This window comes from Trichosurus vulpecula, chromosome 8 (genome assembly GCF_011100635.1).
Source record: "Trichosurus vulpecula isolate mTriVul1 chromosome 8, mTriVul1.pri, whole genome shotgun sequence".
In the NCBI taxonomy this organism is placed as follows: Eukaryota; Metazoa; Chordata; class Mammalia; order Diprotodontia; family Phalangeridae; genus Trichosurus; species Trichosurus vulpecula.
In genome coordinates this window covers 209,553,218-209,580,185 of record NC_050580.1, presented here as the reverse complement: position 1 = coordinate 209,580,185, position 26,968 = coordinate 209,553,218, and the positions used below count along the sequence as shown (strand labels likewise).

General features: G+C 36.8%; 1 protein-coding gene across 1 annotated transcript in view; it reads left to right on the top strand.

Moving 5' to 3' along the window:
• TOGARAM1 (TOG array regulator of axonemal microtubules 1) overlaps positions 1–26,968 on the top strand; it is a 94,866-nt gene that overhangs the window by 62,048 nt on the left and 5,850 nt on the right. The window contains exons 8-18 of the mRNA XM_036735310.1: positions 4,666–4,815; positions 7,870–7,965; positions 9,412–9,587; positions 11,986–12,154; positions 12,430–12,555; positions 14,621–14,774; positions 20,090–20,195; positions 20,937–21,172; positions 21,551–21,709; positions 23,971–24,097; positions 25,891–25,967. Coding sequence (XP_036591205.1) covers positions 4,666–4,815; positions 7,870–7,965; positions 9,412–9,587; positions 11,986–12,154; positions 12,430–12,555; positions 14,621–14,774; positions 20,090–20,195; positions 20,937–21,172; positions 21,551–21,709; positions 23,971–24,097; positions 25,891–25,967 — 1,576 coding nt within the window. The remainder of the gene's footprint in view (positions 1–4,665; positions 4,816–7,869; positions 7,966–9,411; positions 9,588–11,985; positions 12,155–12,429; positions 12,556–14,620; positions 14,775–20,089; positions 20,196–20,936; positions 21,173–21,550; positions 21,710–23,970; positions 24,098–25,890; positions 25,968–26,968) is intronic.

The window sequence follows — 26,968 nt, the reverse complement described above, 5'->3', positions numbered from 1 at the left end:
ACAGTAGATAAAAAATAATTTTTTTGATAGAAGGAGAGCACTAAGAACTAGGGCCTAGGCCTTGTGTAGGTGGCAACTTAGTGTGAGCAAAGGATGTACAATGCTACCATGAGCCGGCTATGCTACCATGGTCTGGAAGCAGGGTGCATGGCAGCGTGTATAGTGGGCAGCCAGGAGGTCAGTTTGTAGGGTGTACACCCGAGAGTGCTGTGAAATTAGACTGATAAAGTAGGCTAGAGTCTGATTGCAGATGACTTAAAATACCAAAGAGAGTGTGTTTAGCCACAGAAGCAATAGGGAACTACTGAAGTTACTGAGGGAGTGCTTTTATGTGTTTGGCAGCTGCATGGAAAATGAATCAGAAAAGGGAAAAGATGGGAAGGTCCAGGACCAATTAAAATACTATAATCGAAATAGTCCACATGCGATAATAAGGCCTAAAGTATGGCAGTGGCCATGTGTGGAGCAGTCTTCATATTAAGACTTGTCAGTTCATTGGGTGGGACTGGGAATTGAGGATAAATGGAGATAATGGAAAAAGGTTGAGTCCTCAAAAAAAAAAATCTTATTTGGAAGAGGGGTAGATTTAGGTGGTGGTAAGGCAGTGATTTTTGTTTTGGACATATTGAGTTTGAAATACCTGTGGCATTTCAACTTAGGAGAGAGAATGGTGCTGGATATGTAGAGGCAGCCAAGTGGAGCAGTAGATTGAGCATTGGATTAGGAGTCAGAAATACCTGATTTTGAATACTGTTTTAGACAGTTATGACCCTGGGCAAATCACTTAACATCTCTAGGCTTCATTTTCTTTATCTATAAAACAGAGGGATTGGATTCACTGGTTCTTTTCCAGCTCTAAATCTATGCTCCCATAATCCTTTAAATTCAACATGTCCAAACCTGAGCTTACTGTCTTTCCCCATAAGCCCTGCCCCATCCAGACTCCCAATTACTATCAATGGGTTGACTCCTCATTATGTCTCAACCTCCCATATCCTCCAGTGTATTGTTAGGGCCTGTCAATTTCATATTTGCAACATCTCTCTTATATGCCTCCTCTCCTCTGGCACTGCCACCCTTCTAGTGCAGGCCCTCATCACCTCATGCCTTTATTATTGCAATAGCCTGTTGGTGGGTCTGTCTGCCTCAAGTCTCTCCCTATTGTAATCATTCTTCTTAGCTACCAAAGTGATTTTTCTTAAATGAGGATCCAGCCATGTCTGTCCCCCACCCCCGAGCCCCACCCCAATAAACTCCAGTGGTTTAAGCATCAAATATAGAATCCTCTGTTTGGAATTCAAAGCCATTCATAACCAATCTCCTCTCCCCTTTCATTCTTTCTTACTCTTTACCATATGCTCTTCAGTCCACTGACATTGGCCTCTTTTCAGTTCCACAAACAAAACACTCCATCTTTCAGCTCCTGGAATTTCCTCTGGCTGCCCTCAGTTAAAGAATTCACTCCTTCCTGGCTTCTCTGGCTCCCTTCAAGTCCCACTTAAAATATCATCTTCTACAGGAAGCCTTTCCTAATCTTTCAATTTTAATGCCTTCCCTTCCTTAATATTTCCTGTTTATCCTGTATATAGCATATTTGTGCCTATTTGTTGTCTCACCTATTATATTGTAAGCTCCTTGGAGGCAGATACTATCTTTTGCTTCTTTTTGTATCCCCAGTGGTTAGCACAGTGCCTTGCACATAGTAGGCACTTGGTAAATCCATATCAGCTGATTGTCTGGTTCAGATCAGAGTAAGCTTCATGTTGCCTCTTCCCTCATTCCCCACTTCCATGTTTGTCTACTTTTTCTCATACTATTTGATTATAAAAAATAGTTAATTGTTCCACCCCCTCCTCCTTCCTCCTTTCTTTTATCATGTGTTTTTTTCTCTCCCTTTTCTTTCCTCTCTAAAAGCCATCAAAATAGAGAACAACCACCAAAAAAACCATCCTTAAGCCCTCTGTCTTATGTTTGTCTCTGTGACTCTTCTAGAAATTAGGGATCTAGAGGGGCGCTGGTTTCTTCTCCATTATAATGTAAGCTTTTCATCATTGTATAGTGAAATATTCTTCAAATATTTTTACCTTTCTAAGTTCCTCTTATTTCAAAATTTCTATTCACCTTTGGTCTTTTTATAATCCTCTGTTACATTGAGGTATTTTTTCCCATGTAGGATTACTTTCACTTTTGCAGGGTAAATTATTCTTGGTGATAGCCTATATCTATTTTGCCTTATCTTACTAAAAATATCTTCTCTTTCATAATCATAGCTGCCAGATCTTGCATGAATCCTGTCATTCTTTTGTACTTTCATTCCTGGATGTTTGCAGTATTTTGTTTTAACCTATAAGCTATGAATTTTGGCTGTGATATTCCTGGGAATTTTCTTTTTGAGATTTCTTTCGAGAGGACATCAGCAGATTTTAATTTCATTTTGTCCTTTGTTTCTAATGAATCTGGGCAGTTTTCATTTATACTTTACTGAAAAAAAATGGTTTATAGGTTTTTTGTTTTGTTTTGGTTTTTACTTATAGTTTTTAGGGAGTCTTTTAACACTTAGATTATCTATTCATTCCTGTTTTCCAGGTCAGTTTACATTTTGAGGGGGTGGGGTTGTTTGTTTTTTCAATTTGATGTCAGGGGTTGGACTCTACATTAGTAAGGCAAAATAAAATTCATGACCTCAGAGAGGACCATAGGCATGCCTGAATGGTTTGGAATCGCAAAATATGAGGAATTCTCTAGGTAGAAGGTAGAGGAAGTATAACATTTATTTAGACTCCAAAGGATCAGACTCAAGGACCAATGCCCCCAATTTGATATTGTGACAATAATATTCCAAAACCAATGAGCCCACCTCACTATAGTAACAACGAAATTATAACAAAATATTATAGCAAGGAGCCAAGCCATACTTGTGCTTCCCCTCGATACTAGGGCCTTCCTATAAGAAGATCACTCACGAATCCTAACTCTCTGCTTAGCACTCTCTCCTGCAGCTCTGCTGACTCCAAGTTCCTTGGTCTTCACAACTGTCTTTTGTGTTTAGCACTCTCCGCTCTGTACACTCTGAATGCCAGCCATCTAATTCTGAATCCTGCTGCTGTCTTCTCTGTGCTTCCAGCTCTGTTGTGTCCAGTTCCCCTCCCAGTCCTCAATTCTCCATTCTGCTGTCTCTTTCTACACAGTTCTAGGTGTCATCTGATTGACTAGAACTCAGGCACATACCCTTGGCTCTGGTCTTTGCAACTCTCCTTAGGGCCCTGAGGCTTCATGCCTCTCTCAAACTAGCAAACTAGTTTGCTAACTAGCCTGGGGCCTCACATCTAGTTAGTGAAAGGGTGTGAACCTGTCTCTAATCAGGCCTCCCTTTGGTGGTACCACCTGAAGCCTATTCAATGGGCGGGAAAGATCTTGCACTTACTGATTGGCTTTACAGACTCTAACCCAGGTCTTCTTTCCTGACTCCCAAGAACAGCTTTGTCTCCATCAAGCAGCACTCACTACCTCTGGATTCCAAATCCACTGCTATTTCTGCTTCATCACTCTTCATTCCTCTAGCTCTAACTTATAAAACCACATATAATTTGTTTAAAGTGGAATGTTATTAAGGTTGTTTGGCCTTCTATAAATTTATACCTGATGTATGTAAAGAGCTTACATTCTACTTAATATTAATTTACTTAATATTTAATCCTTAACTTACTACTTAATAATATTAACTACCATTTATGTAGTGTTTTAAAGTCTGAAAATATTATCTCATTTGATCCTCACAACAACTCTAGGAGGTAAGTGCTATTATTATCCCCATTTTACAGTTGTGGAAACTGAGGCATACAGCAGTTAAGTGATTTGCCCAGGACCACACTAGTAAGTATCAGAGAACAAAAAATAACAGTGGATTTGGAATGGAAATTTCGAATTACATAAAATATGACTACAGTGGGAAGTCTACCTTTTAATGAATTTCCTAATTTTATGCCAGAATGGATTTCAAGGTTTGGTAGAGGTTTTTAGTGTTTGTTCCTGCCATAATTTTTATAAATAAAAAAATACAGTATATTTTAAGAGCTAAAAATTTTTGAATTTGGTGTTTGTAAATTAAATTCACAAATTTCTTGAAATTATTTTTTCACCATATGTGCCATTATATTTTCTCATGTATTGTTATTGTTATTATTATTATTGAAATGACTGATGGATCAAAATCTTTAAAATGATTATTATCATGTTCTTGTTTGTGGGGAAGGCTTGTTTAAAACATATTGAATTGCCTTTATCTTTAAATACATTTACTCTGAACTCCAAAGGACTCATCATGGAGAGAGCTATCTACATCCAGAGAGAGAACTATGGAGTCTGAATGCAGATGGAGGCAAATTATTTGCTCTTCTTTTTTTTTTCTCTTTTGTTTTTATTTTTTTTGGTTTTGTTTCATCTTTCTCATGATTCATTCCATTGGCCATAATTCTTTTTTACAACTTGATTATTGTGTAAATAAGTTTAATGCAAAGTTATATATAGAAGATATATCCGATTCCATGCTGTCTTGGGGAGGGGGCGGGAAGAAAATCTGAAACACAAAATCATGCAGAACTCAGTGTTGTAAACTAAAAAATCTTAATTAAAAAATATATATTTACTTTGAATTTTATTATGCAGGAATCACATCAAATGTGAGCATAATTGGCCAGCGCATGAACTATGGATATGGTTGTGGTGATTTTGAAGATGACAAGTTGCAAGATGTTTCACCTAGTGTTTTTAAAATGCAAAATAAAGAACACCTGAAGCATTATAAACATACGAAAGGTTTGTGAACTTCCCTACAGGCTTATAAAAATGAATTATTAGATACCAAATTTACCCAATAGAATTCTTTTATTAGTACCCCACAAAATACAAATACTTTTAGTTATTTGACTGCTAAAACTGGTAGACGGGGAAAAAAATTAAGGAAATTTTATGAGCAAATACTTAAAGCCTGAAGCATTTAGCTGTTGTTAATACCTTTATGTTTTAAAACTTATATAATAGCAGCCAGAGTTTGTATCCCTCTCAACTATTCTGATCAAGCTTTCAGAAAGAGTTCTTTTGCTTATATTTACCCCTTAGAATTGAGGGTAGGGGTGGGGAGAAGGGCAGTTTTCAAGGGTTACAAACGTGAGAGGTAATACTTATAATTTACAGTTGTCTTGTGTTCAGATTTATAAGCAGCAGGGAATTGTTATGTAATCACATAATCTACCATTTTATAAGCTGGAAGCTCAGCAAATGTAGTGAAAATAAGGTAAAATTTTGTGCTTGGAATGTAAACAGATCTCTCTTTAACTTAATCATATGCAAAATAAAATTTGGATCATAGTGAATATTTATGTGAAATGGACTCATAACCAAAAGATCTGTTATGTCATTTATTTCTGTGATAAATTAAGTAAGGAATGGGAGGAAAGGATTAGAGGAAATACTTATGTTTCATTAAAGAATCTTAACCCATGGTGTAGTATAGTGATTGTCTTGTTTAGTCATAATAGCAGCCAGTTGTCCTTAGCTTTTGTATGAAGTGAATTTTTTTAACCATATTTACTCATATATTTTCTCTGCTTGAGTATTTCTTCCCCACATTTTGAGTTTGAGAAGAAATTTTAAAAAAAAATTACCTTTTCCTTGTATAATCTCCGCATACACTTAATGTTCTTTTTCTTTAATGAAATAAGAACTTTTGTTGCCAGTAAGAGTCACTATTAAAAATGTGTTTTGATTTTGATTAGACAAAAAAAGGTTGAATTTTAAAAGCATCTGGCTTCAGTAAATTCACTCCTTAGTAGCTTCCTTGCGTCTTTTCTTGCTTCTTTGTTTCCTTCTTGCCTCTCCTAGGCCTGGGTTTCAGAAGCAGTTGACCTACCAATGTGCTCCTAACTCTACAGAAAGATGCAAGGAGTTCATTTGTAGATCAAAGGTGTTAAAACTCCCAACTTGAAAAATAAAAGGAAAGAAAATTATAAATGTAAATGTCAGTTTTCCATCATTTGCAAAATATTTTCCTATCTGTCCTCCTCAGGAAGACTTATTTACAGCATTCTTTAGTTTAGGGGTAAAGAAGTACTAAAGAAACCATTAGGGGCAGTGCCCGCTTTTCACTGCCTTAAATTTCACCTACCTACACATCCAGCAGTGTCTAAAAAAGTACCTGTATTTCACTTTTCACCGCCTTTATCAGCCCCCTTTGAGCTCCTCATTCGTCTGTTTCCTACTGCCTCTGTAAATTCAGCATTCCATAGCAAGACAAGACTGCCACCTAATGGTGGACAAGGGTAGCTCCAGACTACACAGTGCATATGAAAAAAAATAACCCGTTTTTCGCCATTCTCCTTTCTGATGCGGTTTCCAGGAATGCATTGCAGCAAAAAGCAGGGATTGCCTGTAGATTTAGTTAACTTTGCTACTGATTGCTGTGTAATGTGGGTGAGTCACTTTTTTAGTAAAGCAGGGGAGTGTGGCCCCCAGGGCAAATTATGTGTTACACTGTATGGGCTTTATCCTTCTTTCCACTTGATAAGCCCAATCACCCCTCTCCCCTATATTTTTTTTCATGCCAGTGAAATCAAGTTAAAATTAATATCAAGGGCAGCTTTTATAAGAATCCAAAGTCACAAAACAGTAATTGCAGCCTGAGGATATGTATGTATGTATACTTATATGTGTATGTATGTATGCATACATATATATAAATTTTTGTAGGATCAACTGGTCTTCTCTCCTCTCTGTCTCTCTTCGTCTGCCCTTTGACACCTGGAAAATTTGCCCCAGTTTGTTCTCTCTTTGAGATGACTGGGAGATAAAATGAATGAAGGTTGCTGAGGGTAGATAGACAAGGCCCTAGATGTTCTTTCCCTTGAACCCCATTGATAGAGTGAAAATATTAGGGGAAAGGGAAGGAAATTGTTAGTAAATATGGCATATTTATATGAAATTTATTTTGGACATTTTTTCCTTCATATTCTGATTAATAGTTTAAGTTTCTGGTTGTGCAGCAAAGACTACAGTGCAAAGAATAAATAAATGTAAAAAAGGAGTATGAATAGCCTACTTCTATGAAAAAAATATAAAAAACTCAATGATTCATACCCTTGAGATGGGTGTTATTCTTTTCCTTATTGTAAGTTGTCAGCTATTGTAACTAAGCTTTGATGATCTGTGTGTATTTGCCAAGTTTTTAATCCCACGCTGGCTTATCTTTCCCATTCTGCGACTTTTGGAACTATCTCCTTTTGTTACCTTTTCACATGCGCACTAAAAATACAAAGTGATTTTTGTACTGACCAAAGCCAAGAAACATAGTAGAGTAAATCTGATGTGATAAATTTTATGTTAAATTCCAGAACCAAATATAAATAATTTTCATATCTCATATTAATTCACCCCATTAGCACAGATAATCTAGAAGTATGCCTGACCACAGTCAATCAAAATTTCTTTCAGTCAGTTCATCAGTTGGGGGAATATATTAGTCAGACTCGTTGGTTGACCAAGTTGATCATGTTTGCCCAAATGTAGGAATCATTTCAGGCAAAAAATAATCAAACCATTAGCCAGATGCAGATACAGTATTTTTCACTTTCCATCTCTGGTCTGCTTCAAACATTGTAAAAACATAAAGCATTTGTTCCTGAAATGTAGATGATGATCGTTATTAATAGCATAAACTTACATAGCTCTTTAAGATTTGCAAAACATTTTACATGTCATCCCTTTGTTATATTTGAATGTATGAAAAATTATATATTTAAAGGCTATTACATTATAGTAATTGAAGTGAAAAACGATTAGAAAAGTTTCATTCTCTTTTTAAACCTATTTTTTTAGGATTTACAGGGTCATCAAATTTACAGCAAATTTCAAATTTTGACTTCACTTCAACAAATACCTTATCAGAAGACTCAGTAGTAGTTGTTGGAAAAGGTATTAAGATTTCAAAGTTATTTAGTCTTGTTTATAGTCGTCACACGTAGGAAAACTTATCTGTTTGAAATAGAAAAGGAGAGTTTGGTTTAATTCAGGTTTTTATTCAGTAAAGATTGTGAAAAGTCTTTCAGATTGAAATTAGTGAGGAATGCATCAGAGCTTATTTATACTCCTTAATAACTCAAAAATGAATTCACATAAGTGATTTTTTTTTTCAGTAATAAGGTCTTGTGTAAGGGTGTTAGTGAATGACTTAATAACTACAGCGTACAATACATTCATTATCTCCAGGACCTTTAAGTGCTTTGTACTTTTTTTTTAACAAGAAGTTTTGTGAAAGCTAGAATTAGGATGGCAACTTTTGCTTATTCATTAAATTATCAGCTTAAATTTGTATAAATATATTGGTTTCCACCTACATTTCTTTTTGGAGGAGAGAGGCGAGGCAATTGGGGTTAAGTGATTTGCCCAAGGTCACACAGCTAGTAAGTGTCAATTGTCTGAGGCCGGATTTGAACTCAGGTCCCTCCTGACTCTAGGGCTGATGTTCTATTCACCCACATTTTATTTTATTTTATTTTTTGGCAGGGCATTTTGGGGTTAAATGACTTGCCCAAGGTCACACAACTAGTACATGTGTGAAGCGTCAGGTCTTCCTGACTCCAGGGCTGGTGCTCTACTCACTGCACCACCTAGTTGCCCCTTACATTTTCGACAAACAAGAATTTAACTCCTAGTTTCATGCTAAAAGAAAATTTTAAATGTTGTTGAAAGAGGTCTTTTCGTTTGCTTTATTTTTCCACTTACTTTTTTAATTGAAATGAAAACTTTTAAAGTAATAAAACATTGACAATGAATAATTATTACCATATCATTTGATGTCACTCCCTGCTTAGAACACTCTTTGGTGTCTCCCCATTGCGTATTAGGATGGAGTTCAGACCTATATTCAGGGTTTTCATCAATTTGCCCCAATTGACCTTTCTAACATTATCTCTTGTTCTTTTACATTTATCCTTTGCCCCAGCGAACTAATCTACTCACAGTTCTATACTCCTTCCCAACATGTCTTGTGGTTTTGTTTTGTTTTTTTCCTGTTTGTGTTAGTGTTCCCTTGCCCTGATAGTGGTTGTTTGGTTTTTTCCCCTGCTCTTCTAAATTCTGCCTATCATGAAAGACTAACTCAAGTCAGGCCAATCAAGTCCATAATCTCTTCTCTAAACTCACAACACTTGTCTGTAGGATTCATTTAACAATAATCATCTACTGTCTTCTGATATCTCTTATACTGTTGTATCATGCCATTGTTTAGCTTTTTGTTTATTTATTAAACTTCACAACTAAATTATTATAAGCCTCTTGAACGCAGTAACTGTCTTTGTATTTTTCACAGCGCCTTGTGCACAGGCATTCAATGAATAGTTGTTGGTTGGTTGATTTCAGGTGTTTTTGGAATCTCAAGTTCAGTTTCAGTTACAAGCAATCAATCAGTGATACCCTCTGTGGAAAATGGGGATACATTCTCTATTAAACCAAGCATTGAGCCACCATCGGGGATTTATGGAAGAGCAGTCCAACAGAACAATCTACCATATCTGGATGTTGAGAATGAGAAAGATGTAAGACTATATTATCTTTTTAAAGTCTATGTTATCTTTTTTAAAGTCTGTATTTTGAGTCATTGTTTTCTAGACTTAAAAACTGAATATGCTTTGATTTAAATAACCATCTCTTACTGAATTTTGAAATGGTCTGATCTTAAATAGTAGATGGTTTCCCTTCCCATCAAATACTACCCTGTTTCATTCTAGGCCCAGTTTTTCTAAGAATGCACTAGAATAGTATCAAACTAGTATCCTAGTAAAAACCAGTTACACAGCACAAGAATCAAAGAAATACATAAATCTTAATGACAGTGAATTTTATGCTTATTAGCAGTTGCACAATAAAATTTATTTTAACTTCTGTCACATCTAAGTATCCAAATATTTAAACAAAAATGAAAGAAAAACATTAAAAAGCAAACAAAATGGTGATTATAAATGGTTGTATATGTAACTGTAGACTGCTCTTTACCACTTGTTAAGGAACAAAAATACCTAAATTGATTTTGACAATGTAGTAAAAAAGATGTCTTGTGTATTTAACATGAATTTTTGTTGTCGTTCTACCTTATATATATATTATTCTTTTATTTCTACTTTCTTCATTCTACATACTTTATGTGAATTCCATTTTTTAAAAAATTCATATTCATTATTTCTTATAGTATGATAATATTACAATATAGTCACATAAAATTGAATATATCTCTGATTCCATTGATGTGTCTATCCCTTCCAAGCAGGCAGATTATTTCTTTTATTAATCCATTCATCCTTTTTTATCCTCTGAGACCACTCCTTAGGTTCTTTCAAAAGTCACCTCAAGCTCTAGAAACTTTTCCTGATTCCCTCATCTGTTAGTGCCCTCCTTTCCAAAAAAAAAACCTTACATTCTTTTTGTATATATTCTGTATATATTTATTGACTCCTCAGCTAGAATGTAAGCTCCCTGGGGGAAGGGACTGTGAAAATTTTGTCTTTGTATCCCCAGCACCTAGCACAGTGTTTGATATGTTGTGGATGTTTAATAAATATTGATTGATTTGGTGCCATAACTTCTAGTTCTTATCCTTCTCTAATTTGGTATCAATTTTTGTCTTTGCTCTACAAGTCAGTTGACCTGTTTTACATAGAAAGGTGATAGAGAAATGACTCCCACATCTGTAACCAGTGTATTTCCATCTATTAAGATTTCATTTTTTGGTATATTATTTTATGTTTATCATGTCTAATCTCTCCCAACACACTTCTAACGAAAATATTCTTGGTGTATAGGAGCAAAACTTCTTTATAGTTTATTAAACCTTGGCCCCTCTCATTTCTTATTTTTGAATTGTATTGTCCGATATGTTTCCATTCTTCTCCCATTTTATTGAAATTGTTAAGTATTAAAGAACTTATTAGTTTAATTTGGAGCAGCTTTTCTTCTACTTCACCATCCTCTGTACAGTTGGTATATAAGCTGCAGTTATCTTCATGTTGGTCTTTTTGGCAAATGCTTATCATGAGTACTGCAAAGCAAGATTACCAAGTATCCTATTAAACACTTGATTCTATTGCCTTTGGAAGTGCAATAAAACCAATCACTTCTAGAGGACCGACAGCTAGGTTTAATGTTCATAGATGGCCTGAAAATGTCTACCTTAATACCTTCAGCCTTTTTTTTTTTTTGCCACTCTGCCACCATCACTGCCAAAGTTAGGGAGGTCCATAAAGGCTTGAGAGACATGTTGTATTTTTCATTACATTGTGGATTACTATATTTTATAGCCATCTTGCTGGTGATCAATCTCTGTGTTTAGAGAAACCAATATTTCGAAAGCAGTTGTAGGCCTGTGGTAGCTCCATACCCAAAGAATTTCTAGCCTACGAGAATCTGCCAGTTTGCTATCTGTTATCATTTGCTATTTGCTTTAAGGATCTAGGGTCACCAACATTACAGAATGATTTATTAAATTACAACTATTTATAGATACTCTGTAACCTCTCCCCCAGTTGTTGGGGACTCAGGTTGGTTTCTAATTTTTTTTACCATTATAATTACTGTTCTAGAATTTTTTTTGCAGATAAGTTTTATAACTACCTTTCAACATTAACAATGCCCTTAGACTATCAGTCTAGCAGAAGGACTGCTAAGTATCATAACTCTTTACTTTATAATACCATATCTCTTTTCAAAAAGCTGGAGACATTTCACACTTCACTAACAATATAACAGGTTATTTTTTCTACATTTGGATGCCAACATTTAAATTTAATCATTTTTTTACCACACCCATGGCCATTTATTATCTCTTCTGTGTAGAATAGTTTTTGTTACAGATAAGGATGAGTATGTGTCTAGGATAAAAAAAAATTTTAGTAATTATTTAAACTACTTATTTATCTTCAAATGTTTCAACTTTTAATGCAGATTAAAGCTTCTATTTCAAAATCTACTTATGACAAGATGAGACAGAAGAGAAAGGAAGAAAAAGAAATAAGTCATAAAGAACTTTTTGAAGTCAAAGATCATGAAAAAAAGGAACATAATCCCAGAGAACGAATTAAGCATACTGAAGCTGAGAGAATGGCAACCGAAAGTTAGTTCAGTTAAAGTTGTGGCTTGGGGATGGGGGCTACGGTTGTTGTATGTTTGTGCTAATATTATACTAGCTGATGTAATATATTCTTTGCTTTAGTATTTGACATGATCAAGATCATAATGTTACATTGGTTTTGGTCAATACCAGAGAAATTTTTTCATTCGACAAAGTAGTCTCTGTAGATCAAATATTGAATCCCTGTAGCAAAAGGAAAATAAATTGCTAGGTTGAATGTAAAGCTTTTATTAAAAGTTTTTTTCCTTCTCTTCTAGACTTGAGTATTTTTGGAGATGAGGTGGTAATATCAGGTTTATCTTTAGAAAGTGTTGCCTTCAGCCCTTCATCAAAAGGAGTGTCCTATTTAAAAAGATCACCATCTTTACTTTTTTCAGAGTCAGGTAAATTAATTTTTTGTAATTTTTTTAATGTTGAAAAGATACTGATTATACTAATAAGACTCTTTTGTGCCTACTACAGTGGAAGAAGCACTAGAAGTCAGAGATCTTTGTTCTGGTCCTGATTCTGGGCAGCTTTGAATGAATAAGTCACCGAATGTCATTAGTCATATTTGATTATTTTTCCTTTCCAAATATACCAGATAATACATTTTCTATCTCTAATAGATTATATACCATAAAAATCTGTAAAATGATTAGAATATTCCTCAATTCCCTTCTAGTTTTAAAATTCTTAGATTTTTCTTCTTTCAATATCCAATTAACAATCCCCTCTATCAACTATCTTCAATTTATCTAGTATATGACTTGTTTGGACATAGTCGTTTTCATGTTGTCTGTACTATTAGACTATGAGGTTCTCTAGGAAGCTTTGCTTTTCTTTGTAGCCCCAGGACTTATCACAGTACCTTACATACAGTGCAGGTATTTAATAAATGCTTATCGTTTGACTAATCAGACTGTTCTTGTAACTTTATTAGAGATAGGTACGGACTAGAGCTCACTACCCCATTTTATAGCTAAGGCATAGAGAGGTTAAGTAATTTGTGGTTACAAGTAGAAGTCAATCATTACAGAGCCAAGAGTAGAATATAGTTCTCCAGATTACTATTATTATTTTTTAAATGCACTGAAACTTTTATGAAGGAATGTTATGTGAGGAAAGCAGAATAAAAGTACAAAGTACACAATTACTACAATGCTATAAATAAAGATAACACCAAAATGCAACAATATTCAAGGTAAATAATGCAACAGATTGTTATTACCATTTTTAACAAAGTTAAGTCACATATTCCTCTCTGTTGGTAAACTACAAAAGCAAAATTGACAAGTATTATGCATAATTAAACACTTTCAAAATTAATTTATTTTTCATTTACAACATTCAGTTCCACAAGCTTTTGAGTTCCAAATTTTCTCCTCTTCCCTCTCCTCCCCTTTCCTCTCACAAGACAGCATGCAATCTGATATAGGTTCTACATATAGCTTCACATTAAACATATTTTGACATTAGTCATGTTGTAAAGAAGAATTATAACCGATGGAATCAACCACGAGAAAGAAGAAACAAAACGAAAAAAGAGCAAATAGTTTGCTTCAGTCTGCATTCGGACTCTGTAATTCTCTCTCTGCATGTGGATAGCCTTCTCCATCATGAGTCTTTTGGAGTTGTCTTAGAACCTTGCATTGCTAAGAAGAGCCAACTCTGCCAAAGTTAGTCCAAGTTAAGTGAGTTGCCCGAGGTCACACAGCTACTAAGGCCTGAGACCAAATTTGAACTGCAGAAGATGAGTCTTCCTGACTCCATGCCTAGTACTCTACCTGCTGCGCCACCTAGCTGTCCATATATATAGATACAGAGAGAGTTAAGTGAGCCAGTGAATTATTAAAATGAATTATAAACTGGATGTGATCCAGCTGTCCAAGTTTCTTTTCTACTTATTTCCCAGTCCCCAAAATATTTCTTACAGGAACCCTTTCATTTGTAGTTATCTTCAATTTTAAAGTGAAGCCAAACTTTTTTGTAACATGACTAACACCTGAAAAAAAAAATAACATATATAACAGCATCTGAAATGTCAAGGACATAAAGTCTTCACTAATTATTTTCTAAATAGTTTAAGACATAAGAAATGAAGATTCAGGTTATTTTTATCCCGGAGAGGCAACTAGATGGCACAGTGGGTAGAATGGCAGGCCTGGAGTCAGGAAGAATTTAGTTCAAATCCAACCTCAGGCCTTCCCTAGCTTCATGACCCTGGGCAGGTCACCTAACCCTGTTTGCTTCAGTTTCTCATCTTTAAAATGGGGATAATAATAGCACCTACCTCCCACAGGGTGTTGTGCTTAGCGTAGTGCCTGGAGCATTGTCGGTTTTACATAAACGTTAGCTGTCGTCCTCACCTTCGTTAATAATAAAATTAGATGAAAACATTGTCTTATTTAATATTACATGAACTTGCCGTGGTGGTCTGTGATTCTTTAATAAGGTTTGCCTTCGTAGGTGATGTGTCTCCTGGGGCCAGACCACAATACAAAGAAAGAATCCCATCTGTCACACATAGTCCAGAAATAATGGATCCATCTGAACTAAGGCCTTTTTCCAAACCAGAAGTAGCACTTACCGAAGCCCTAAGACTTTTAGCTGATGATGATTGGTAAGTATACTAAGACCCTAATTTACAAATCCATTGTGGTCCAAAAGTTAATTTGCAATTCTTTTGCTTAGAACTTAGTACAATGGTGTTTAAGAACCAAGGCCAGCCACAGTCCATTCGACTTTTGGTGTAGCTAAAACATAATGCAGTCAGTATAAGAATATTAATATTTTTAATGTGTTTTGAGAGTACATCTAATACTGTGGATAAAATAGGCTATTTTTAGTTGATATGGGAACCTAGTCCTTTATAGCATTGTTTTTACAGAGAGATGCATTCTGCCCCCAAAAGTGGAAATGGTAATGCAGGGAAAACACATAGTCTGCTGTCTGTGATGAACAGAACAATAGGGAATAATAGTCACATTGCTGCATATACATATCCATATGTGTGCATGAACACATACTACCGCCACCTCTTTGGCTGCCCACCTAGTATGTGCCAAAGGTAAAATAGTGGCGTTGGGAATGTTACAAGCAGCTAGCTGGCCCATTGGATAAAGTGCTGGCCTTGGCATCAAAAAGACTTAATTTCAAATCCAGCCTCAGCTAATAACCAGATGTATGACCTTTGGGCAAGTCACTAAACCTCTGTCTGCCTCAGTTTCTTCTTCTATAAAAAGGGGATAATGATAGCATCTACTTCCCAGGACTGTTGTGAAGATCACATGAGATAATATTTATAAAATGCTCTGCAAACCTTGAAGCGCTACATAAAATGCTGCTGTTACTAGTTACTGGTTCTTGATAGTGGGAAAGGTTTGCTCTTTGTGTTGGGATTGGACAAAATCTGTGATGTTAGGAAACTCCCAGTGAGGGAAGACCATCCATCTGTGCAGATTGGAAGCACTTCTACAACTTCTAATCTTAAAGAATTTCCGGGAGCACTTAGAGATTAAGTGAATTACCGTGGTTCACAGAGGACCTCAGACTTGAATCCGGGGCACCTTGACTCTGAGTCTCACTCTCTGTCCATCATACCACACTGCCCTTTGGTATATACAGGATGTACATAAATTGGGTGCCTTTCAAGTTGAAAGGTGCCTCTTATGGAGGCTCGCCATTTTTAATAAAGCATGAGCAACATGAAACTAAGGAGGAACCTCAAAGGACAGAAGTAGATGTCAATAGGGAAATGTATGTTAGGAAAAGGTGGGCTAGACATGTAGTGACAGCAAGAGATCACAGGTTAGTAGGTAATAGACTCCACTGGTACTGTTATGTTGGAGGATGTAGTCCATGAAGACATATTCCAGAGTATTAGTTTTAACCTCCTGTGGTGAATTTATAAGAGAACATGGCCAAGAACCTCACAGGTGGGCATAGGCATGGATGGGTTGTAATTTGAATCAAAGATATCATAGCCATTTTTATATATATATGAATTACTTTTGCTTAATTATAAAAGAAGGTAATTTTTGCCAAACTGTAATTTATTTAATTACATTTAGGAGCATCATCACTCAGCACCTACTTCCCCTTTTTCAAAGCTTACTTATGGGGGGCGGAGCCAAGATGGAGGCTGCAAAGCAGGGACTAGCATGAGCTCCCCACCGAGTCCCTCCAAAAACCTATAGAAAATAGCTCTGAACCAGTTCTAGAACTGCAGAACCCACAGAAGAGCAGAAGGAAGCAGGGCTCCAGCCCAGGGCAGCCTGGATGGTCTCTGGGTGAGGTCTACCCTGCACAGAGCTGGGAGCGGAGCAGAGCCCAGCGTGAGCGGCGCAGACCAACCAGACCAGGAGCCAGGCAGAGCGTGCCCTAGCGCCCTGAATCAGTGAGCTGCAGCAATTACCAGACTTCTCAACCCACAAACACCAAAGACAACAGAGAAGGTTAGTGGAAAAGGCTGCAGGAGTGAAAGAAGTTCACAGTTCGGCTACCGCCCCCGGGGGAAGCGGAGATGAGGCAGCTACAGAAGTACAGCTGCAGTTGCTTCTGGCCCCAGGCCCACCTGGTGGGAGGAATCAAGTGGTGGATCAGAGCAGGAGTGAAGAGCCTGCTGAAGATCTAAGTCCAGTCCGGGTTGGGGGTTCTTGGGGAAGGAGGAGTGCTGGTGTGGCAGAGCTGGCGCATCCCCCCAAGCGTGGAACATAGAACTCTTTAGTCTACAAGCAGTCATACCCCAGTCACACCCTGCTGAAAAACTCAAGGGTCAAGTTAGTTGGTTGGGAATATGGCCAGGCAGCAAAAACACACCCGGATTCAGTCTCACACTTTGGAGTCTTACTTTGGTGACAAAGAAGACCAAAACATACAGCCAGAAGAAGTCAACAAAGTCAAAGAGTCTACAACAAAAGCCTCCAGGAAAAACATGAACTGGTCTCAGGCCATGGAAGAGCTCAAAAAGGATTTGGAAAAGCAAGTTAGAGAAGTAGAGGAAAAACTGGGAAGAGAAATGAGAAGAATGTGAGAAAACCAGGAAAAACAAGTCAATGACTTGCTAAAGGAGACCCAAAAAAAATGCTGAAAAATACACTGAAGAAAACAACACCTTAAAAAATAGACTACCTGAAATGTCAAAAGAGCTCCAAAAAGCCAATGAGGAGAAGAATGCCTTGAAAGGCAGAATTAGCCAAATGGAAAAGGAGACCACTGAAGAAAATATTACCTTAAAAATTAGATTGGAGCAAGTGGAAGCTAGTGACTTTATGAGAAATCAAGATATTATAAAACAGAACCAAAGGAATGAAAAAATGGAAGACAATGTGAAATATCTCCTTGGAAAAACAACTGACCTGGAAAATAGATCCAGGAGAGACAATTTAAAAATTATCGGACTACCTGAAAGCCATGATCAGAAAAAGAGCCTAGATATCATCTTTCAAGAAATTATCAAGGAGAGCTGCCCTGATATTCTAGAGCCACAGGGCAAAATAGAAATTGAAAGTTTACTTACATTCTATCCAGATCCTCGTTTCTGTCATAGATGAATCTACAAGTTACTCTCCCTCTTCCCAGATGAGTTTGGTACCTGGCTCACCCCAGCCTCTGTCTCCTGGCCCCCCAGTCTCTTAACCTTTCTAGCTTCCATGGCTACACACAGGTACATGCAGCAGTGTGCTGGTGAATGTTTTAACAACTGGCTTTCCAGGCAAAAACTTTTTTACACATCATATTTTAAAGTTTAATCTGCATTGTTAATATGTAATCACTTTCTTAAGTCTTGACAATGAACAAAAGAATAAATCAGGCCTTGATTAATATTGTATCATGAAGTTCTCAGACTCCAGCACACCCTAAGCACACCTGCTTCTGTCCACAACTCCCCTACCCCCAAGCACTCATAGATACAAAACACACAAAAACAGTAAGGTGGCATAGTAGATAGAGTGTCAGACTTGGAGCCAGGAAGACCTGAGTACCAGTCTGGTTTCATACACTTACTAGCTCTGTGACCTTTGGCAAGTTACTTAACCTCTCCCAGCCTCGATTTCCTCATCTGTAAAATAGGGATAATAAAAACATCTACCTGCTAGGGTTGTTTTGAGGCTCAAATAAGGTAACATGTAAAGTGCTTCACAAACCTTAAAGTGCTATGTAAATGTGAGGTGATGATGATGGTGGTGATAATGATAACAACTACATTTTCCTGGGGTACTGGAATTTCTCACTGAACCACTGAAGGTAAGATACCTCCACACTTTCCTAGTTAGCATCTACCTGAAAGTAATACATGATATGTTTTGTTCCCCTCAGAAAGTAGGAGGAAGGATACACAAATTAACAGTATCTTTTTGTAGAGATTTAAATACTCGGGAAGAAAACAAAAACCACTGTCCTCATCAAAGGTACCAGTTGAGGACAGCCACCTCAGCAAGTCCCTACCCTCTGAGGACATCAGAATAAATTTCCCATGTGAAAATTTTATTTAGTCAATAAACATTTATTAAGTACTTTCTAGGCCAGGCACTGTGCTAAGCACTGGGGATGCAAAGAAAAACAAAGATTTCTCCGACTTACTTCCTTTATCCCTATTAATTATCTTTAATATATCTTTTGCTTTTCTTTAATTTTACCCATCTTTAATTTTCTTTAATTTTCATTATCTCTTTATCTTGTTGTAATGGCAAGCAAAGTGGGACTTTTTGCTGTTTCTTCTTTTGGAGTGCTTCTCAGCGCTAAAGTAATCGAGTGCCTTTGAGTGTTGCCTTTGAGTCAAGAATCTTTGATTCAAGAGTCTTTGATGACCTGCTTAAGTCACAAGAAAACCTAAGTCCCATGAGTTTGAGTCACATGGTTGTGACACCCTTTGTGTGCTGACCCTAAAGAAGCATATGTATACTCTGAGGTTAGCATTTTGCTTTGGGGCTCACTCATTGAAAGAGTGTTTGTGTGGTTTGACCAGACGAGACTTTGGATAGCTGTTAAGGAACCCCCTGGCTTTGAAAACCCAGATGTTGGTGCTTCTCTCTTTGGTAACTATGTATGTATTGCTATGGACAGACATTAGACGCCCTGTCTGCTGATTTGTGTTATTGGCTTTGTTTATATAATTTCTGCTTGTAATTTCTTTTTGTGTTTTCTCTGAAGTTCAGGGTGCTGACTTTTTCCCCTGAACTAAGTGAATGATATATGTATGTTTAATTAAAGGAAGATTGTAAATCCCTTAAAGTTACTTTCCTTAGAAAAGCAGATCAAAGAAGTTGTGCTAGCAGCCCTCCTGTGTGCTGGTGTTATTAGCCTTACACCTCCACAGCAGCTGCTGGCAGCATTGTTGTTACACTTGTCTTTTTGCATATGTAGGTCCTATAGCACTAGGTTGCTACAGGAAACAAACACAGGCTACTTAAGCAAGTATGTAATATTTTGCATGTTGAAATTTTCAAATATGAGTACCATGCTCCTAAGAAGGATTGTTCATACACAATATTAAGGATGGTAACCTTACTCCTTCCGTTATCCAGTAAAACTGACCTCCATTAAGTGTTGTTTATGTTTCTCTTTTTTTCCTTCCTTTCCTTTCCTTTCCCTAGTGATCCAAAAGGAATACTTACATACGGTAGAACAAGAATATAATTTATCATTGAGGGAAAAACAAAGTCAGCTTGTTTATCTCCAACATTATTTTGTTACCAGCATTCAAATTTTAGGTTTCCTCTTTGATCGTAAAAGGAAAGTCCATTTAGGCAAATGCTCTTCGTTTCAGATTCCTGATCTGATATTGTCACAGAAAGAGGTAGTGAATCACCTATTTACAACTTTAACAAAGTATGCCAACGTTGGCTGCATTTCACAGATACATTCGAGTCTAAGATTCAGCTGAGATTAAACATTCTTGATTAATGCTTTTAACAGTGGTTTATTTTTCCATAGGGAAAAAAAAATTGAAGGACTGAATTTTATACGATGTTTATCTGCTTTCCATTCCGATGTCTTGACTGTAAAGTTGCATGAAACAAGTTTTGCTGTTGTTCAAGAGGTAATCCTAAAAACGTATTTTTGGATAGAGAAGTAAAATATGTGTTTAACCTCTCATTAAAAATCAGGACACTTTAACAAGACTTAAGGAATGCAGCCTCTGTCTATTTTGGTCATTTTCACTGAATAAATGAATAAAAAAGCTTTGCATTTATCAAGTGTTTACCATGTGCCAGGCATTCTTCCAAGCTTTAGGGAAACATATACAAACAAGCAAGACAATCTCTCTTCTGAAGAAAATTGTACCTTACTGGGGAAAGACAACATATTAGGGAAGTGGTGGCAAGGGAGGAGTGCTAATTTCATTACTGTTTACAGAGCCAGAGTAGGAAGGGCAAGGGCAAGTATGGTATGTGCATTGCATGCAAATGGTCACAGAGCAGCAGGATGGGTATGGGTCTGGGCTCAATATGACTTATGCTCTCCAATCAGAAGCCCAGGTTCACAGGACAGGAGCTTGGAGTGTTAGATCTGATGTGGAAATAGAAACATAGGAACATGTGGTGGTGAATCTGGGTCTGCCCTGGACATGATAAGTTCTCACCAGTCAGAAGCCCAGCTATCTAGGGCAGCAAGCATGAGTTCCCAACATGGACAGGAAGGTGAAAATGTTACTGATACTTTTTGAAATATGGGAATTTAATGTTGAGATTGGTTAATATTGGTAAAATAGGATTCATATTTTTTATTTGTCTTTTAAATTAGCAAGAATTATTCTTATTTAACATTTTAAAATTTTTAGGTGAAGAATTTACGCTCTGGAGTTTCTCGTGCTGCTGTGGTCTGTTTAGGTGATCTCTTTACTCATCTGAAAAAGAATATGGATCAAGAAATAGATAACACAGTAAAAGTTCTGTTGCATAAAGCTGGTGAATCAAATACATTTATAAGAGAAGATGTAGACAAAGCATTGAAGGCTATGGTTAATAATGTAACTCCAGCACGTGCAGTTAGTTCTCTAATAAATGGAGGACAAAGGTAATATTCATTAAAAATTGAAATGTTTAGCTAAAATGGAATTTCATACTGACTGTAGAGAAAGAAGACAGATTTTAGTATTATTTACACAGAGGTGTAGAAGGAAGCAGATGTCAGTCTCAGCCATTTAATAAACATTTATTAAGTGCCTGCTATGTGCCAGGCTGTGTGCTAAACCAGATACTGATTATAAATACCTTTTTTTGCTACTCGTGCAGAGGTGGCTAATGCATATTATTAGTACATGCTTCCTTTTTTAGCCTAGAAGGATTGGGGCAGAAGGTTAAGAACAATTTAGTGGTTTATCCTAAGGACTCTTAACTCTGGCAAACATTTAATCTCATCAGTTAGTTTTATTTTACTATTATTTGCTTACAGCCATCTACACATTGCAGTAAGAAGATGTACAGCCCAGCACTTGTCTGATGTCGTGGAGCAAATGGAACCAGAACGCATTTTGTCAGGAACAAAGGACCTGGCTGACCGGATATTGCCTGCTGCTGCTAAGTTTGCACAGGACAGCTCACAAGAAACTAGGTGAGCCACTGCTCATAGAATAAGTTTAATCTAATAACACCTGGAATTGGGAAGAATATTTTGGCATGAATAGGAAACTGACTTAAAAGTAGGACACAAAGGGTAGAGCCAAATGGGCATTTCTCTGAAAGGAGAATTATCTGCAGTGGGGCCCTTCGGGATTGGTGCTGGTACTGATCTTGTTTAACATTTTTATAAATAATCTGCAAGAAGGAGTGCACAGTGAATTCTCCAAATTTACAGATGACACTACACACTTCTGGGTAGTGAAATGCCAAGTCACAGGGATGAACTTCAGGAGAACGACACGAGGCTGTGTGAGTGGGCAGAAAGTGGCAGATGAACTTCATTGTGGGCAAGTGTAAGGTAATGCATTTAGGGAAACATAATCCAAATTATCCTTATAGAATAATGGGCTACAAGTGATCGGTTACAATCCAAGAAAGGATTTAAAGGTCATTGAGCAATGTTCATTGTAGACATAGGCCCAGTGTGCTGCTGCAATGAAAAGGCCATCCAAATGCTAGATGTCATCAGGAAGAGCAGGGGGGAAATGTTATCTTACCAATGTTCAAGGCCACAATGTATTTGGAATTGTGTACATTTTTTAATTCTCCCTCAAGAAAAGTAAGACATAGGTAAAGGATGTCCAAAGAAGGAAAGAAGGGCATTACCAGGATTGAAGGGTTGCTGTATGGAGATAGGTTCTTGAAGATAGGATTTTTTTGTCTAGAAAGATAAAGATTGAAAAGGAATATGATCAAAATGTGTAAAATCATAATTGATAAGTTCATTACAGAGACAGCCTTTAAAATATCAAAGGGGTGTATTTTAGACGTAGAAGTACTGTTTTACACAGCAGTGGGTAAACCTTTGGAACTTATTACTCCTAAAGTGGTACAGAGAGTGGCATTCAAAAAAGATCTGGATAAATTTATGAATGATAGAAACATGCTATATTATTATGGAAAGCTAGGATACACGCCTTAACCTTCTCTTAATGGCAGTCATTGGATCTTGCTTTTCATAGAAATTTTTATTTATCTTTGAAATTATTCCATAGTGAAAATTATATACTCAAGACTGAATATTTTCATTTCATATGTCTCTTATCACTTGCTTATTGGCCTTTCTGGACTCCAAGATCTTTTTATCTTATATCTTTAGACCTTATTGTGATTCTTAGATCTCCAGTAGGGATTTAAGTACCAGAGTTGTCTCCAAGAAACTTGTAACTGCTTAGGGGCTGGTCATCTGGGTTGTGAGCCATATTGTGGTTCTAGGGACATTAGAATTGAGGAATAATGTTTGTTTTCCCTACATATTCCCACTTGCTTTGTTAGCTACTTTGTGCTTAGGGAAGAGCATCTATCTCCTTCAACAGATTTGTTTAGACTTTCTGAGACCTCAGTGCCTCTTTTCTTTATCTCTTCTTCTTCCCCCCCAAATTATACATCCATACCTGGAAGTGGAGACAAAAGGGGAAAACTCATTGGAATGCATATCAGGGCCAGCTCAGCACTTTAGCACAAAAGGCAGCTCTGTACTTGGTAGAAGTTGAAGTTTACCACTTAGTTTCAGGCCCCCGACCCCTTCCCCTTGCTGCTATAAGCTCTTACTGCCTTAACTATGGCATTTGAAATTCACACTATGGAAGTCATTTCTTTAAAGTATTATTTCTAGAAGGTTGTTATCAAAAGTCACATATTTTACCTGAGAGAAGAGAAGCACTTCTGTTACCAACATTAATATAGATTTAAGGCAGCTAGTTAACTGTATCCCTAGAAAGCAGAGAACAAGTTACTGAGAGATGGGTACACATAGGACAGGTAAGTTTTCCGTGAGGGTGGATTGAAAAAGAAAAAATCAAATTACAGGGCTCTTTCTTAAGATGTCAAGCTCCAGCGAGGCAACCAAGTCAGAAGCTCCAAGTGGGTGGTTGACAGTCAGATTACTGAGCATTGAAACAAATGCCAACAATACACTTCACCTACTTCACAGTTTTGCCAAAGGTCAGCCAGTGTTGGAAAGCAAGATTCCTATAGGTCCTCACACGATTGAGCAAAACAGTTGGCAGTTCATCTAGACTATGATCTAGAGCCAGCTGATCACAAAACATTAGGATATAGTGCTTTCCAATCTGTTTAAATTGATAACAGCAAGTAGGTTTTTGGGTTGAATTAAGAATAATTGCAGCTAATAATACAAACTCTTAAATAACTTAAATGTAAATAATAGAAATATTTCTTACATGTTTACAGGTATTATGGTCGAAAGATGCTGTTCCTCATGATGTCTCATCCTAATTTTGACAAAATGCTTGAAAAATATGTACCATGTAAAGATTTGCTTTATATTAAAGAATCTGTTAAAAACTTGCGTCAAAAGGTATGTAAAATAGATTGGGATTTAATGAACAATTTAGAAATTGAAGATTTTTCACCTTTGGTGAGAAATTAAGAACAGAAATAATTATTTTCTATTTCTTCTTCCATCATGTTAACTACTTAAGATAAATGCTCCTTCAGCAGCAGAGTTCCTGAACTGCAGTTTTCCTTCTATAATGAAATTTCTTTATTCTTACGCAGTGGAGCTTTTCTAGGTAATAGCTAGCCTTATAATGGTAGAATAGATGCCATCCTAATTTCCTGAAAATATGTTGAATTTAGTAAGAACTTGAACTATCATCATGGAGAATACCTTTACTGATAACCTTAGGAAACACAATAAGGAAGGCAGCACCAGCACTTATTGATGAAAGTTATTAGTGGTTTTCCTATTTTTGGAGATCTTAAAGCAAAATCTGGATGGCAATTTATAGGGTCAGTTTTCGAAGGGAATTCTTTTTTGGCTATAGATTGGACTTGATGGCTTCTGAGGTCCATTATAACTCTGAGACTCTGACACTTAAAAATCTGTGGTAGCCAGAGGATAGGCATAGGGATATGGACTAGACCTGAGATTTCATTGGTGTTGAGTACTCTTAGGTGAGAAAACCCCACTTTACCAATGCATCTCTACACCTTCTCTGAAACCATAGTCTCTGAGAGCTGTATAGAGCACTGAGAGGTTAAGGGTCACACAGCCAGCGTGTATTAGAGGAAGGATTGAACCCAGGTCTTCTTGCCTCAAAGCACCCTTTCTGTCCACTATACTAGTCATAGAGTCACAGAATTTTAGAGCTGGAAAGGGTTTACATGTTTTCTCCAACCCCCATCCCCATTCTTTTATTTATTAAACTTGAAGATTCCAGTATTTAGATCTCTACCCCAAGCAAAAATCTGTTCCTTTTAATAAATGAAGTGTTTGTATTTATAGGATTATTCCAAGTATCATTATCAAGAAAAGCATGCTATGTATATGTGCACACATGTGCGTTTAATGTCTTTTGCCATGTGACTTTGGGAAGGTCACTTAACCTCTCTAGACCCCAGTTTCCTCATCTGTAAAATGAGGAAGTTGGACTATGTGACTTTAAAGTCCCCTTCCAGCTCTAAACCGATGACACGGTGCCCTGCAGTGCGGTTTATGCAGCCCTCCTACAAGCATAGAAATTTACATAAATGCTTTAGTAAACAAAGCCAAGCTACCACAGAGCTCTCACTAAAATGGCAAATCATAATATATTGTCTACTGTTTCAATAAAAACCTAGGGTTGGACAGCCCTGATTTGGGATTTAATTAATGAAACAAATTGGTAGTACAGAAATTATGCACACAAAGTTTATCTTTGAGAGAATGTCGTCATACTGTTTTGTGGAGTTGCAAGGGTGAATAAATATTAAATTTAGATTTAGGATTTTTTAAAATTTCTTTTAAAATGGAGCATTTGTTCCTGTCAGCTGTTATTTTAGCTGCTGTGGCTATGAGAGCTGTCAGGGACAAGAGGTCTTAGAGATCAACTTATTGGTGAACAATTACTGGGCTGTTTAGAATCATAAACTGCTTATGTCACAGACTCAGTAGTTTATTTCATATTAGCATATATTATAAAATAGTAATTTGCTGCTAAATACTGCAAGGATCTGTTAATGATACCTTAAAAGTATACATGTGGTAGATTATTAAAACAAACAATTACTGCCATGAAAAATTTGTGTTATGTTTTAAATTTATAAATTACTAGTTCTTTGATTTTAATTATCTCTTATAATACTTGGCTCTTTTTTTTCCACCTTTAGGGATTAGGAGAGATACCTTTAGACACTCCATCAGCCAAAGGAAGACGTTCTCATGCTGGCAGTGTTGGAAGTACAAGGTCATCCTCTGTTTCTAGAGATTTTCTCAGTTCAGCTGAAAGGCAGGATCATTTGATATATCATATAATTTGATTAATTACTCGGTGGAAATAATTCCTTTGACTTTTTTCTTGAACCGTTTCCCCCAGAGGAACTGTAAAAATTGGATGGAATATCTAGAGTTTAAGTACAATGCCCAAAGTGTGAAGTAATAAGGCAGTTGTATATTTACAGCATGCTTATTGTTGCCAAGTAGTTAAGCCTTGGTTAGGTTTTTAAAACAAATCTACTGGTAAAACATTTTGTTGTCCTGTTTTTACGAAGCTTGAAGTTTAATATAGTAAGTCTAAATTGGACCTTATAACACAAAGTCTTACTTCATTGCCCTCTTGTGTTGCGGGAGTGACTCTGGACTCTTGATGGCCATACCAGCAGAGTACAAGATTAGATAGGTTCATCATACTGGAAGGGCTTCAAGTATACTTCTGGAAACAGGATAGACTTGACCTGCAAGAACCAGTCTGATTAAACACAGAGAAATCAACACCAACAGGCTGGCCTCTCAGTGAATTCTTTGACCATCACAACCCATGAAACAGAAATACATAAACAGAAATACAACTCAATCCTTCTGCTTCTGCAGTGACAGTTGCAGAGTAGTAGAGAATTGCATGGTTTTTAGGTCATCTACAAATATTAACTTAGCTGTTAATACTGTAAAATATGATAGTCTTGAGGCAGCTAGATGGCACAGTGAGTAGAGCACCAACCCTGGAGTCAGGAGGACCTGAGTTCAAATCTGGCCTCAGACACTTGACACACTTACTTGCTGTGTGACCTTGGGCAAGTCACTTAATCCCAATTACCCTGCCCAAAAAAACAAAGCAAAACATGATAGTCTTATCCAGTGACCCACAGAGGATGTACAAGAGGAACTTTATCTTATCAATTCTGACATTATTGACATAAGTAAAATCAAGACAGAAGGAAATTGCAACCAATTAGAAAGACAACTTCTTGG